At 32.6% G+C, this 16,005-nt stretch overlaps 3 protein-coding genes across 5 annotated transcripts; 2 read left to right on the forward strand and 1 right to left on the reverse strand.

Moving 5' to 3' along the window:
- Positions 1-331: 331 nt before the first annotated feature.
- On the reverse strand, positions 332-2,643 carry LOC145760573 (ribonuclease H1-like). The gene is made up of 4 exons (XM_082574493.1): positions 2,195-2,643; positions 1,712-1,823; positions 1,266-1,407; positions 332-877 (listed from the first exon to the last, which is right to left on the reverse strand). Exons 1-4 carry the CDS (start codon positions 2,574-2,576, stop codon positions 641-643), a joined length of 873 nt encoding a protein of 290 aa, XP_082430619.1. The 5' UTR covers positions 2,577-2,643; the 3' UTR covers positions 332-640.
- A 263-nt stretch (positions 2,644-2,906) lies between these two features.
- On the forward strand, positions 2,907-3,864 carry LOC145759830 (DNA-directed RNA polymerase I subunit RPA12-like). The gene has a single exon (XM_082573681.1). It carries the CDS (start codon positions 2,945-2,947, stop codon positions 3,299-3,301), a length of 357 nt encoding a protein of 118 aa, XP_082429807.1. The 5' UTR covers positions 2,907-2,944; the 3' UTR covers positions 3,302-3,864.
- A 44-nt stretch (positions 3,865-3,908) lies between these two features.
- On the forward strand, positions 3,909-14,909 carry LOC145759753 (transport and Golgi organization protein 6 homolog). Of its 3 annotated transcripts, none has more exons than XM_082573593.1 (19): positions 3,909-4,017; positions 4,109-4,502; positions 5,027-5,144; positions 5,487-5,709; positions 6,255-6,396; positions 7,129-7,277; positions 7,611-7,755; positions 8,259-8,468; positions 8,821-8,929; positions 9,700-9,891; positions 10,252-10,413; positions 10,925-11,044; positions 11,213-11,351; positions 11,938-12,073; positions 12,552-12,752; positions 12,937-13,055; positions 13,754-13,905; positions 14,249-14,362; positions 14,497-14,909. In XM_082573593.1, exons 1-19 carry the CDS (start codon positions 3,963-3,965, stop codon positions 14,683-14,685), a joined length of 3,069 nt encoding a protein of 1,022 aa, XP_082429719.1. In that variant the 5' UTR covers positions 3,909-3,962; the 3' UTR covers positions 14,686-14,909. The 3 variants fall into 3 exon arrangements, with proteins under 3 accessions (XP_082429719.1, XP_082429720.1, XP_082429721.1); XM_082573594.1 differs by having other exon boundaries at positions 10,964-11,044; XM_082573595.1 differs by lacking the exons at positions 13,754-13,905; positions 14,249-14,362; positions 14,497-14,909 and adding an exon at positions 13,315-13,480.
- The last annotated feature ends 1,096 nt before the right edge of the window (positions 14,910-16,005 follow it).

Genomic DNA, 16,005 nt, shown 5'->3' on the forward strand with positions numbered 1-16,005 from the left:
TGAGGTATTCTATCAAAAAAAGCGAATTTTATTTGCTTTTGAAATGCACGTGTAGAGTAACAATAAAAAGAGGATATGTTGGCAAAAGGGCATTAACCTTAATTTCCTGCGCCTATTTGTTTTTGCTGGCCATTACAGGTTACCTATTATAAATTAAGTTTAACTTGGCATTTTAAGTGACATTGTCTCCAATAAATCAAAAGCAAAAACATGTTTTTTACTGAAAATAAAATATCCTGATTAGAACGAAAGAAAAAAAAAATTGAATTCAAAATAGAAAAAAAATAGAAAAAATTGATTTCAAAAAAAAAAAAAGTGAATTTTGGGGGCCTACTAATTACCACACAGGACCACACAGAACGCGTTGAGTGTTTACTTTTAAAATTAAAAGCCAAATACCAACAATGAGACACTTTTTATTAACCCAAACCCTAACCCTCCTAGGGAAATACCCCCATGAACACAAAAATTAGTCTTTGTAATTTTGCATTTTATTTTTTTGTTCTGTGTGGTAAATGTATTGTCCTGTATGGTCTGTGTGGTCCTATACAGACCTGTGTGGTAAATGTATTGTCCTTTATAGTCTATATGATCTGTGTGGTCCTGTGTGGTCTTGTGTGGTATTTAGTAGGACCGAAAATTATGTCATCTGTGATCCTTGCACAGCTAGCTGATCCGCCATTTCGTTTCCATGGTTACCGGAGTGTCCTCTCACATGCTCAAACTTGACTTTTATTTTTTGCATGTCATCCAAAATTTCGATGAGTTGTATTTTGTGGATGACAGGTTTTCCGTCACTTTTTATCCAATTGTTCTTCCTCCAGCTTTGAAACCATTTCGTTAAACAGTTAATTGCAAACATGGAATCGGTTATTATCTAAAAATAATTGTTATTTTTATTTGTTATTGAAATAATTTAGTTTGTTGGGTAGTTTTATGGTTTAAAATCGTTTTATTGGGTGTAACATCCCTGAAAATAAAACGACATGGTGTAGTGATTAAAATACTTGGTCCATTACATGAGGTCCTTGGTTCAATCCACACTGCTTCCATAATTTTTTTATACTTTTGGCAAACCCAAAACCAATCTACACGTTTACTCTTATGCATTTTAATAGTAACTTCAGCCTTGGACGCAATGTTTAGTCTGTGAAGTCGGCCTTTCCATATCAAAAATTACATATAAATAAAGAATATTTTTGTTAAGCATGTTTTATATTAACTTTTACATATATTCTACCATAGAAAAAAATAGATTTACATACTGACAGGTTGTTATATTTATGTTCGATTGCTTGTTTGATAGCTACACCAATCGCTTTGATTTCAGCTCTTTGGTTAGTTTGTATTCCTTCCATTCTCCCACATGTGTTGAGGGGGTTATCTTTGCCCCACCAGACTCCATACCTTTAAAATAGAATTAAAATTGATTAAAAGTTTTTAAATAAATTAAAAATCACAAGCAGTGCATAAATTATTGAATATGCATTTTGAGTAAGAAATTTTTACTCATGTGTTTTTTAATATTTTAAAAATGTTGTTGAAATAATATTTTAAAAATGTTGTTGAAAACAAGGAAATTATCACTTTAATTTTTACATTTTAAAATATGCAACATTAGTTACATTTTTACACATTTTTTAAAACACATAATAACAGTTAACCAAACCCAATATAGGATGGTGCATTTGACTATGAATAAAAAATTTACCCTGCCCTTGCCCCCCTTTTTCCATTGTTTGGGCAAGCCCCGTCAGTGTAAACAACATAGCAATCTTTATTGGAATTAAATTGGGTATCTCCTTCTTTGTTCTGAGGCAAATCTAAATGTAGTAATAATATTTGTTGTTCCAGCAAGTAAAAGACTCTACCGCATAACCATTGGATTTTTATCAACTTTTTTACCTATTTATTATTAATGCTGGAAGGTCAACTTCACGACCTAAACATAGAGTAACATCAGTTACTCCGACCCAGTCTCGAGTTGCCTGTGGCAGTTTGGGATATTATAAATTATATTTCCCGATAATTATGCTGCTGATTAAGTGCTGGCTCAGCAGTAGTTTATACCATTTATAACACCTTACTCAAAGGTGCTACAGCATAAGAGCGGTGGGGATTGAACTCAAAATCTTATGTGGTGTAGCAGGTGTTCTTACCACTATACATTATGCTGCCAGCTTAAATTATTCACCTTCTTGTTTTAATAAAATTGTTTTTTTAGTTGTTCTATTCTTTCTTTCATACGGCTTTAAGGCATGTGGTTTTTGTATGGGTTTTGCTTTTATTTTAAAAATTTGCTTAGAATTAGAAGTTGATGCATTATTGTTTTGGTTGTTGTTTGGAAAATCTGAATTCAACAGTTCGTTAACTATACTCTTGTTGGCTTGGTGCCCAAACTTTTTAAAAATCTCAGCCTCTGAGCGAGTGGAAAATTTCTTGAACACTGCGCCTGGAAAATTTAAACAGTGAGTTTTCGCTTCGTTCCACGAGTCGTAGATTCCAGGTTTCTTCCCGACGTGAACGGCGTAAAACGGCATTTTGTGCAGAACTGTATTGGACCAAGATCTGAGCATTTAATTTATTAGGAAATTAAAAAGAAAGTTGCTTTATTTACAGTAAATCTGAATTAGATTTCGACCATTTTCTTTCTTAACGTAAATGCAATGCATTGAAATAGGAACGGTCCCAGTTAGGGGAATCCCCATAAACAATCAAATTTGTTATATTTTCTACTTTTTTTACAAATATAAAATAATTAAAAACATAGAATTATTAGTTTTAAAATAAAAAAAATTTTAAAGTGAGATTTTTTGTGTTTTGTACGTTTTAAAATTTATCAATATTTATTGAAGAATAGTATAAGATTTCTATGACGTCATAATAATCGCATGTGCTCTATTAACAACAACAAACACAATCGCAAGAAAATTTTACTAAAAAAATGGAGTTCAGCGTCGAAACAGGGTTCTGCCCGCTATGTGGATCAATTTTACCGTTGCCAGTGGACCCCAGTCAGGCTCACATCAAGTGCAGATGCGGATACACTATGGAAAGCTCCCGTTGCAACGGCATGGTCGTTACAAAAGCCGAATTTGTATTTAACGACATCAAATCTGAAAAACAAAAGAAAAAGAAGGCGTCCAGTGCTATGATAGGGCCCTCAATTGAGAGGATTTGTGGGCGCTGTGGGCATAATGAGATGACTTATAAGACACAGCAAATGCGATCTGCTGACGAGGGGATGTCGATTTTTTATTATTGTTTGAAATGTGGAGGACTTGAAAAAGAAGACTCTTAGAATTTTTATTATATTTTTTTGTATTTGGGTTTGAATGTAGTTAAAACTCACAAGATGCCTGCACAAGATTTTTTTCGTTGAAAAAAATGCCTGCCTAAAATTGGCGTTATGCACGCCTGGCTTTAAAAGTAAATTAAAATTAAGGTAAAAATGCTAACATAAATCATGCGTGCACGGGTAGACCAAAAATTTTAATACGCGTGCACACGCGGTCACGCCGTTTGCACGCACATATCTCGTCGAAAACTGTCCTATTTCCCAGACTGGCTTATCATATTCTATAATATCCCAAACTGCTAATAGCAACTCAAGACTGAGTCGGGGTAACTAATGTTACTCTATGTTTAAGTCACAAAGTCAAACTTTCCACATCGAGGATAAAGATTTAAAATAAAAAAAACTAACTCTTAAGTACCTCCTATGTTTTTATATAAAAAATATTGTTTGGTTATATTAAATGAAAAATTTGGTTATTGTTGCTAAACTTAAAATATTGTTGCTAAACTTAGTTTTCAATATAGCATTATACTATATTTTTTAAAAACAAATCCAGCTTTAACATTACTGCCTTTATTAAGTTGTTGTAAAACTTTTTAATTCTTTGTTTAGATACATTTTGTTTAGGAAATATATATGTGTATAAATTTTTGACGGTTAAAAAATGGAGTTGGAAATTCTAAAACAGATTTCATCAATAATAACTGAAAAATGGGAAAGTAAGTATAAAAACCCAAGCACAAATCCTTTACATTTGATTTAAATTTTAGTAAAAGTAACACTTTTACTTTTAAATTTATGTTTTTTCAGGTGGCAATGATATTATCTTGGCAGAAAACTGTGGTCACATAGAAACAATTATTAAAAAAGGATTGAAAACATTAAACATTGGGCAAAAATGCTGTTCACACTGCCATTGTAATACAACAGACAACGGCTGTATTCAATCACGATGTATACTACATTGCTTACAGTTTTTGGGTCGACTTAATAAGTTTATAACAGAAACAGACCTAAAACACTTAAACGACACTGTTAGAACAAACGTACTGTCAATTGCGCATACTAAATATGCAAACATTTTCCTGAAATTTATCGTCGATATTGGGCTTACCAGACATTTCGATTTTCAGTTAACAGTGCAGACAGTGCCATCCCGAACAAAAAATTCGTGCTATTTTTTTGACTTACATGAAGCAACAATGTAAGGGTGTTACTTTTTTATATTTATTAATCCTCGGTGTGAAAAGGTCAACTTCACAACCTAAACATAAAACAACATCAGTTACGTAATCCACACTTTCGAGTTGCTTTTAGCAGTTTGGGATATTATAGATGCAGGATAATTAAGCTGCTGATTAAGTGCTGTTTCAGCAGGAGTTTATAGCGCTGTACTCAAGGGCGTTACAGCTTGAGAGCAGTGGGGATCGAACCAAGGACCTCATGTAGTAAAGCCAAGTGTTCTAACTTCTACACCATGCTGCAGTTCAAATGTAGGGTGATGTCGGTACCCAATTTAGAGTTATCTTTGACATTCTTAGATATTATTGACCTAGTAATATTGTCTAAGCTGTTGGTTTGAGTGTGCTACATAAAGGCAGTAAGGAAAAACCTAGGACTTGTTTAATAAACATTAAACTTTTTGTTCTGTAATGTAACTACTTTATCTATCATATAATATAAATTAATGCATTAAATAAAGAAAAGTTGTAATTTGTTTTTTTTTAGGTTGCTTTTGACAACTCTTGATTGTGAAGAAATGAAATTAATTTTGCTTCCTAGATATTTGTTGCAAATATTGGGAGCTTTGATACAACTTTCCTACTCACCTTTGTCACGAAAATATGTAAGTTAAATCAATAAGTTTTACAATTAAATGACAATTTTTTAAAGCCAAAGTTTTTTGTGTTGGTTTGCTTATCCCTTTAACTGGCAGCATAGTGTAGTGGTTGTTGGAACACTTGGCTTTACTACATAAAGTTCTTGGTTTGATTCCCACTGCTTACATGCTAAAGTGCCATAAAGTAAGGAAGGTGCTAAAACAGTACTTACTCCTGCTATTATTAGGATTTACTCATACTAACACGTAACCTCAATACTGGGTTAAGGTAACTCATGTTACTTTGTGCTTAGGCTGTAAAGACAAGGATAAATATGAACTAAAATAAATTAAATTTGCCTTTTTCAGCTACAAAAACCAGAACGCCACAAATGCCTTGGTATTTTAACCGAAATTATAACAAAACATTCGCACTTGGCTGCTGTGGTCCGATGTCTTTTAAGTTTGCAAAGTTCTTCGTCAAGAACAAGCCCGCCATGGTTGAATAACACATGTGGGAACTTGTTGTCGAAATGTTTGCTGCTACCTAGTGGTGTATTTGCAGTTATTAGTTCAATGACAGCCTCATTTGGTAAGCAATTTGTGCTTGATTTTATAATACTACTGGTAGCATAGTGAAGTTGTTAAAACACTCTGCTTAACTATATGAGGTGATGAGTTCGATCCCCACTGCTCTCATGGTGTACTACCGTTAAGTAAGGTGCTAATAATGGTATGGGTTCCTGCTGAGCCAACACTTAATTAACAGTTAAATTATCGGGCAATTATAATCTATTTTATCCCAAACTGTTGAAGGCATCTTAAAACTGGGTTAGGGTAACTGATGTTACTCTATGTTTAGGGCGAGAAGTCGACCTTGCCACATCGGGGAAAAGTTAACATAAAAAAATTTTCAAAATATTGGTTTGGGATAAGTTTTTAGTTTTTTTTAAATTTAAATTTTTTTTTATTAAATTCTTAACTCTGCTAAGTGCTAATGCATTCCCCTATTGATAATAAATTGAAGTTTATTCAAAAAAATTTTTTTTGAACAATCTCAAAAATATGTTTTTAACTACCTGCAATGCAATTTGCCTTGAGGAATTTTTTCTAAGAAAAATTGTTTTTATTCTTTAGATGCCGGTGTAAGTGATTGGAAAAAGGCAGATATTATTTCAACTATATTATCCACACTTCCTTCAACTAGCAAATCAGTCGAGAAATATTTTGAAGTCATTTGTCCTCAACTAATAAAACTGCTTCAAGCTGAAGTTGGAAGGTAAAAGCTTTCACCTGCTTAAGTCTAGCTGTATGTTGGTATTGATTTTAGATATCACTGACTAGCTCTGTGTATACTTCATCATTAAGCTTTTTGTTTTTGTTTTTTGGCTTGGCCTAAGTTAGTATTGTAAATAGTGTCTTTACTTTATAAAGTTATGATAAAAAGCAGTAGGAATCGAACCTAGGACCTCTTGTGGACTATTTAAGTATTTTAATCACTGTACTATACCAAGCACATATTTTTTTCTGTAATTGTTGAAACTCTTGATATTTTTTAATAATATTAAATTTATTCTTAATGTGAGAAGGTCGAATGCGAGACCTAAACATAGAGTAACAGTTACTCTGACCCAGTCTCGAGTTGGTTTTCGCAGTTTGGGATATTTTACATTATAATAGCCCATTAATTCAACTGCTGATTAAGTATTGGCTTTAACATGAAAGCAGTGAGGATTAAACCCTTGACCTCATGTAGTGTAGCAAGTGTTCTTACCACTACCACACACTGTCAAATACTTTATTTAGAAGTTACCATTCAATTTACTTGTTGGTTACCAAAATTTTATTTGTCATAATATTTTAACCACGTTTACCCTATATTTGCTTGTCATAATTTACCCTTGAACCACAAACTACATTTTTTTTATTTTATAATCCTAGAAGTTGGACATAGATTTATACCAATGCGGATTTAAAATTTAAAAAATAACAAACTTAATTTTTTTTCCAGGAGTGAAAAACAAATCTTGTCCCAAATTGTATCTGCAACTGTCTTGGATATAAATCATAAATACCCTGAAATGGCAGAAAAATTTATTTTTAATTCAATACTTTTACCTATTCACTGCAAATGCATCAAGGAAACACATTTAGGCAAAGGTAAAAAAACATATTCGTTATTTTTTTTTCAAAATTTTTTTTGTATATATCTTTATCCTTGATGTTGGAAAGTTTAATGCGCGACCTAAACATAAAGTAACATCTGTTACTCCGACCCAGTCTCGAGTTGCCTTTTGCATTTTGAGATATTATGGATTATAATTGCCAAGTAATTATGCTGCTGATTACCTGTTCACACCGTTTATAGCGCCTTACTCAAGAACGCTCAGCATGAGAGCAGTGGGGATTGAACCAACAACCTCATGTTGGTGTAGCAAGTGTTCTTACCACTACACCACGCTACCGGTACTACTTGTTTTGTTTTTGTTTTAGAAATTTCCGATTCATCTTTAGAAAAATGTGTTGAGAATCTGCATTTACTATTAGCAACGTTTAAACACAAATACAGAGAGAAATCTATTATAAAATATCTGCTTCCCTATTTTAAAATATTTTTTCAAGTATATACCCACACACAGTAAGTAGCCTCCTTTTTATATTTATTTATCCTTAAATGGAAAAAGTTGACTTAACATTCTAAACAGAGTAACATCTGTTACCCTGACCTAGTCTTAAGTTGCCTTTATCAGTTTTGGATATTAGAGATTATAATTGCCTGACAACTAAGTTGATGATTAAGTGTTGGCTTAGCAGAAGTTCATACTATATATAGTGTTTTACTCAAGGGTGTTACAGCATTAGAACAGTGGGGATTGAACCAAGGACCTTATGTAGTAAAGCCAGGCGTTTTGACAATTTCAACATGCTGCTTAATTTTTGGGCAATTCTAATCTATAATATCCCAAACTGCCAAAGGCAACTCAAGACTAAGTCAGGGTAACGTATGTTAAACTTTGTTTAGTTCGTAAAGTCGACCTTCTCAAATCGCAAATAAATAAATTTTTAAAAATTAACAAAAAATTAGGTCTTTTTATATCGAGAATAAACAAATTTGAAAAAAAGGAATTGATTGCTTTTTAGAAACTCTATAAATCATGTTGTGACATTGGTTATTGAACTTATACAGAAGAGTCTCCAAACTTTAAAGCCCTCAGTCGCCTCACAGTATCTTCTCCAAGCATGTGGCTGTATTAAAACTAAACAAACGTCACAATTTAGTTTAAAACTTAACGTAAAAGCAGCGTTTAACGAAACTGGAGAATTAATTTTAGACGAATTTGAATTGGATGGGTAAGGTTATATTAAATTGACTATTAATTTTTTTTATATATTGTTATCCTCAATTTGGAAAGGTCGACTTTACGACCTAAACATAGAGTAACATCAGTTACCTAGTCTTAAGTTTCCTTTGTCAGTTTAAGATATTATTGTTTAAACTTACCCAATAAAAAGTATTAGCTTAGCAAGAGTTCATACCATTTATAGCGCCTTACTTAAGGGCGCTACAGCATATGGGCAGTGGAAATCGAACCCAAGACCTCAAGTACTATAGCAAGTGTTCTGACTGCTACACCACTCTGCCGGTGTTCTTGAAATTTTTTTTAAGTTTTTTTTTAATAATAATAATAATGTTTTGTTATAGGTCAGTTGAGCAAGTTATAGAAAATCAAGATTTAAAAGTGCAGGCAATTAACAAACTATTACAGACTAACAAAGAATATTTACCCCATGTGTTTTTATCACTAATTCAAGTAAGAAATTATATTTTTAAAACCCAAATTTTTGTATTTATTCTAAATGTAGTAAAGTCTTAAGTTGCCTTTGCCAGTTTTTATTGACCTAGGTTATTGGTTTATTATTAGTCTTTAGTTTGGATTTTAGGTTTGGTACAAGTATTTAACATTATTATAAAAGTAGGTGGAGTTGAAACCAGGACCTTTAATGTTACAGATGGTAGCTTTTACCGATATTTTACACTGTTAGTTTTTGCTAGTCCATAGTCTGCCATATACCAGCAGCCTGGTGTAGTGGTAAGAACACTTACTACACCACACATAAGGTCGTGGGTTCAATCCCCACTGATCTTATGCTGTAGCACCCTTGAGTAAGGCGCTATAAACGGTACAAACTCCTGCTGAGCCAGCACTTATCAGCAGTATAATTACTGGGCAATTATAATGTATAATATCCCAAACTGCTAAAGGCAACTCAAGACTGGGTCGGAATAACTGATGTTACTCTATGTTTAAGTCGCACATTCGACTTTCCCACATCGAGTATAAAGATATATACAAAAAAAAAATATTATAAACATTTTTACTTGTCATGATTTGGTTGCAACTATAAACTAACATTTTTCCTTGATAATTTACCAGTGCACTACAATTAGCAGTTTTTAATTTTGTAGGCCTTTAAATTGGACATATAATATATATATTTATGTATATTTTTCACTAAGCTTCATTATATAAGGAATTAAAATGTTATGTGTTCTTAAACACTCATAATTATCTTTTTTCAGAATTTAGCTAATTTTGATGAGGCAGGCAATGATGTATCACACAGTTTATTAAGCCCAGAAGAAAAGGCATCTTCACACTTATTGGAGGATGAATCCCATCTTATAACATTTGCTTTGATCATGAGTTTGTGTGAAAATAACGAACCTAGTGATTTGGTCATCAATGTTATCCAAATATGTGGCTTTGTAAAGGTAGTGATATCAATATTTTTTTAAATATTTATTTTGTTCTAAAATGTTAAAGGTGGACTTCACAATCTTATGATGGGGTTGTTAAGTAAGGTCCTATAAACAGTATAAATTTCTGCCAAGCGACACATTTAGCAGATTATTTATTAAGTAGTTATAAACAATAATATTCTAAACTGCTGAAATCAACTTGAGCCTGGGTCGTATTACAAATTTACTCTATGTTAAGGGCGTGAAGTCAACCTTCTCTTATCAAAGATAATAAATACATAAAAATTGACAATATGAGTTTTTTCTATAAGCATTAATTATTTTTATAATATTCTATTCGTTTTTTTAAATCAAGTTTATTTATATTTCTAGATGATTTTTCAACAATCAGTTGATGGTGTAAAACCAGCAGAAAAAAAAAACGACAATCTGGAAAGTTTAAAATCCTGTCTTGCTATTCTTGCTCTTTGTTTATTAAACGAGCTGTCAACTGAAGAATATGCTGCAATGCAAGACATGGTTCCTTTACTGCAGGTATTATAATGCTTTCATGCTATAATGTTTTCACATTTAAGTAAGGTGGCATAAACGGCTTGAACCGGCAGCGTGGTGTAGTGGTAAGAACACTTGCTACACTGCTGGGGGCCGTGGATTCAATCCCCACTGCCCTCATGCTGTACCGCTCTAGGGTAAGGCGATATTGACCGGCAGCGTGGTGTAGTGGTAAGAACACTTGCTACACCACACATGAGATCGTGGGTTCAATCCCCACTGTTCTCATGCTGTAGTGACCTTGAGTAAGGCGCTATAAACGGTATGAACTCCTGCTGAGCCAGCACTTAATCAGCAGCATAATTATCGGGCAATTATAATCTATAATATTCCAAACTGCCACAGGAAACTCGAGACTGGGTCGGAGTAACTGATGTTACTCTATGTTTAAGTCTCGCATTCAACTTTTTCACATCAAGAATAAAGATATATACAAAAAAAAAACTGAATACGAAAAAAATGAAGTAACATTACTTATTAAAAATATTTAAAGAAAATATCCAAGTCACCACTTTTAACTCAATCTGACAAGGACACAGCCTCTGATCTTGCCATTGCTATTTCTACAAGAGGTGCCTGCTACAACCAAGAATTATTTTCTAACTCTTTTAAGGTAAGAGAATAAGTACGATGAACTTTTACTCCCATTTTTGTATTCAAATTAATTTAATTGCATATAGTTTATTACCATTTAAACTATTTAAAAAATTTTTTTTGATTTTTATAAACAATTTTTTAATAATGTAAAAATTATAACTTTTTTGTTTTTTTTAATTTTTAGAATCAGAAAAAATCATTTGACAAATTACAACAGCAAGACTCTAAAAAAAATAATGAAAAACCAGATTCAAAACCAAAGAAAATTTTAATTGAAGAAATTCCTGATGTTTTTAAACCAATTGAAAAACAAGAATCAGGATGTAAATATCTTTATACATTTTTATTTATTTTCACTTATAGCCTAATAATATTTTCACATATCTGGCAACTTATTTTTTTTATATATCTTTATTCTAGATATTGAAGGGTCGAGTGCCCGACCCAAACGTAAAGTAACAACTGTTACCCCAACCCAGTCTTAAGTTGCCTTTGTCAGTTTGGAATATTATAAGTTATAATTGCCGGCAGTGTGGTGTAGTGGTAAGAACACTTGCTACACCACACATGAGGTAATGGTTTCAATTCCTACTGATCTCATGCTGTAGCGCCCTTGAGTAAGGCACTATAAACGGTATGAACTCCTGCTAAGCCAGCACTTAATCAGCAGTATAATTATCGGGCAATTATAATTTATAATATTCCAAACTGCCACAGGCAACTCGAGACTGGGTCGGAGTAACTGATGTTAGTATTAGCTCAGCAAAAGTTTATACCTTTTATTCCTTACTCAGGAGCGCTACAGAATGAAAGCAGAGAGATTTAAACCCAGGACCTTTTGTGTAGTAAAGCCAAGTGTTCTAACCACACTGTAAATATTACCAAATCTTATTAAAATACTTTTTACAGGCAGCAAAGTTTTAAACTCAAAATCTGAAATGTCAAAAAAAAATAGTTACAAAGATAGTTTACCCAAAGAAGATATAACCTTACAATCTATTGAAGATGCCTTGGATTCAATTCATGACCCTAACCCTCCAATAAGGTAACAAAACAACAAAAAAAACTTTTTTCCTAATTTGAATGTTTTTTACAGATTGATTTGGATTTTTTTAAGATTGGAAATTTTTTAGTCCAAATAAATGCTTTTTTTTACAAAAGCTTAATTCTGAATTGTTATGTTGATCTATTAGTAAATTTTTGACTTGCAAATAGTTCTTAATGACAGCAAAGGGTAGTAAAAGGTATTGTGCCTAGGAGTTAAAGGCCCTTAGGTGGTTGTTTATGAAAAGTTACAGCTGACTTTACATTCTAAATTAGGGTACTTTTATATGTTCTGGTTTAATTCTAGGTTAACTCTTTGCCGTAATCGAATATTTTCAACTTTCTGATAGGTTTTTAGGTATGACAAAAGAACATAAGGGTGGTATGACATAAAAGCAATGGGAATTAATCCAGACCTTTAAGTGTAGTATTAATTTTCTTCACTTTTTAAAAAAAAAAATTTTTAATTTTTTTTACAGAGCTGCTGCCTTCAGATATTTATCATTAGCCTTCAAACAAAAAAGTCAAAATTTAAACGAAAAAATAGAAACTTTATTTGATGTATTCATAGAAAAACTAGAAAACGAACAAGATTCTTTTGTATATCTTTCCATCGTACAATCAATTGTCGATCTAATTAATTTTTCCCCTTCAATTGTAAAAGAAAATTCAAAAACAAAGTACAGTAAACTTTGTTTTATTACAACTTCTAGCTTATACTATTTTTTATACATTTTTTTGCCGAAATACCAGTCATTTATATAAAAAAGTTATATATATGTTTTTTATATTTACAATTTTTTAGTAAAATTTGTTAGTCTGTTATTAAATCATTTGTGATTTTTAATAAAATTTTGTTTCTAGATCTTACGTTACTGGATTAATTTCAACTTACACTACTTTATTACTTGTCAAAGATGAAAAATGTGAAATAAAATGTTTAAAAATAGGAGAAGTAATAATAAGAATAATTAAAATTATGGGTAAGAAAAGATATTTTAAATCTAAATATTTAATTTTTACTATGTGTTGTACGCAGTCCATATTGGTCAATTTAAGTTAATGTCCATAAGTAAGATGCTACCATTTTTTTGTAAATATTTTTATCCTCGATGTGGAAAGGTCAAATGCGTGACCTAAACATAGAGTTACATTTGTTACCCCAACCAAGTCTCGAGTTGCCTTTTGCAGTACGGGATATTATAAAAACTATAATTGCCCATAATTATGCTGCTGATGAAGTGCTAGCTCCGCAGGAATTTGTATCGTTTATAACGCCTTACTCAAGGGGGCTACAGCATGAGAGCAGTGTGGATTAAACCCACGACTTCATGGTGGTGTGGCAAGTGTTCTTACCACTACACCACGCTGCTGGTAACCATTACTAATTTATGCTAAACTATAAATTAATTTGTAGGAAAATAAAATACTAAGGTCATATTAGAATTATGCACTAACGCTTATATATCTCTGTAATATTATTAACAGTCAGTAGCCTGCCATTTAAGTGGGATTTTGATTGTCATATTATGGTTGCAACTGTTAACCTAATATTTGTATGCAATAATTTACCCGCACACCATAAACAGCATTTTTATTTATTTTGTAGGCCTACAGTTTGAACATACATATTGTTGCCCAAGCTTATTAACAAGATGCTTAAATGACAATTTTTTTTTAGGTGACCTGGCACCATTCCATGGAAAAAAATTAGTTCCTTGTTTATTTATTGGAACAAAAGACAGCAGACCACTTATTAGAGCTAGTTGTCTTTCTAGTTTGTCTGATCTAATTCCGATGATAAAACATGACATTTCAACATTTGAACAAGAAGTAAGACTTTATTTTAAAATTTTATTTAATTTTATTCGACATTTTTTGTCCTTGATGTGGGAAGGTTGACTTCAAGACCAAAACATAGAATAATATTAGTTACCCCGACCCAGTCTCGAGTTGCCTTGGCAGTTTGGAATATTATAGATCATAATTTTGCTGCTAATTAATTTTGCTAATTAACTCAAGGGTGTTATAGGAATAAAAGCAGTGTGAACCCAGGACCTTATATAGTAAAGCCAAGTGTTCTGACCACGCTGCTATTTCAACATAATAAAACTTATTATGGTGGCTTAATTATTTTTGCACATATTTTAAAACCATATTATGTTGTTTTGTATAGTTATGTAATTGTGTATGTGGTACAATCAACTCTGATGACGATGTTACAGTCAGAAGAGCTGCTGTTCATCTAATCCGAAACGTTGTTGAAAATCTTGGTTCCGCCATTCTGGAAGTATGTTTTTTTTCTATTTATTTGTTTTAAATGTGGAAAGGTCCACTTCACGACCTAAACATTGAGTAACACTGTACCCAGTCTTGAGTTGACTTTGGCAGTTTTAGTAATCAAAAAATTGTTATTTTTTTCAGGTTTTACCCAACACCATAAAATCTTACTACATCGTTCTGAAGAAAGTCTATCAGCAAGACAGCGATAGTGCCATACAACTACATGCTCAACTAACACTTGAGGCACTGGACACAATAATGAGAGACCTTATTTTTAAAGGCAAAAATAGTAAAAGTTTTGAGAAAAAAATAGTGATTTTACCAACATGACTAAGGTAAAAATAGTAAGACAGAAAATTTTTAGGATTTTGTATGCTTTTTTCTTTTTTTCTAACTTTTGGATGTCAATTAAAAATAAAATTTACAGTGTTTTTCTTGACTTTTTATTATTGCTCTCAATATTATCCTATTTTCATTAAGTAAATACATCAGTTTCATATACCTACTATAAATATATGGTTTATACGTAACCAAATAATTATATTTTTGTTGTATTTTCCCTTTCTTATGTTTTAAAATCACCTTTGAAGAACTGTTTTTATTACACTTTAAAGAAAAACATATTTTTAATTACAAAATTTCAGATTTTTTACAAGGCTATAACCTTGTTGTTTTTACCTAATTGAGAACTTTTTTGCGAAAATATATAGGTGCGCTCGTAGTATAGGTTCAATTTTTTTTCGTTTCACGAAGACTTTTTCAGCAAATATTTAAATGTTTGTTCACGTTACAGCCAATGTACCTTTAAAAATGTAGCTCTAAAAGATCCGCGGCGATAGCTTAACTGGTTAGTCGACAGATCTTCCGTCGCAGCGTCCCGGGTTCAAATCCCAGGTAAGTACGTTAGTTTTTGATAAATATTTTAACCTGTTGCAACCTATATACCTTTGAATTAGTAGTACTGAACGTGCCGCCCCGATACGCTTTTGACAGATATTTGAACGTAACAAGTAACATATATATACTAGAATTAGTTGTACTAAAAGTGCCGCCCCGGTAGCAGAGTGGGATAGTCGACGTGACAACGTTCGGCGAGGTAGTGGGTTCGATCCCCACTGCTCGGCAGAGACAGTGTCGTCTCAAAAGCACGGGTTCGATTCCCGTCGATTGAATTAAAAAATTTATCTCAATCGAAAATAGAAGGTGGGAGGGTAGACAGCTCCCTGGGAAGAAAACAGGGGGATTTGCTGAATTTTTTTTTGAAAAAACTACAGCTGTATAAAATGAAGAGAAAATTTCAGTAAACCCTCCTGTTTTCTTCCCAGGGGGCTGTCTACCCTCCCCCCTTCTATTTTCGATTGAGATAAATTTTTTATTTCAATCGACGGGAATCGAACCCGTGCTTTTGAGACGACACTGTCTCTGCCGAGCAGTGGGGATCGAACCCACTACCTCGCCGAACGTTGTCACGTCGACTATCCCACTCTGCTACCGGGGCGGCACATTTAGTACAACTAATTCTAGTATATATATGTGATTTGTTATGTTTAAATATTTGTTAAAAACGTAATTACCTATTGGATACTTCTAAATCGCTTTGGGCTTTCTGAGATTCGAACCCGTACCTTTACGACATTTCGTAGCCGACTA

The sequence above is a fragment of the Corella eumyota genome, chromosome 7 (genome assembly GCF_963082875.1).
Source record: "Corella eumyota chromosome 7, kaCorEumy4.1, whole genome shotgun sequence".
Taxonomy (NCBI): Eukaryota; Metazoa; Chordata; class Ascidiacea; order Phlebobranchia; family Corellidae; genus Corella; species Corella eumyota.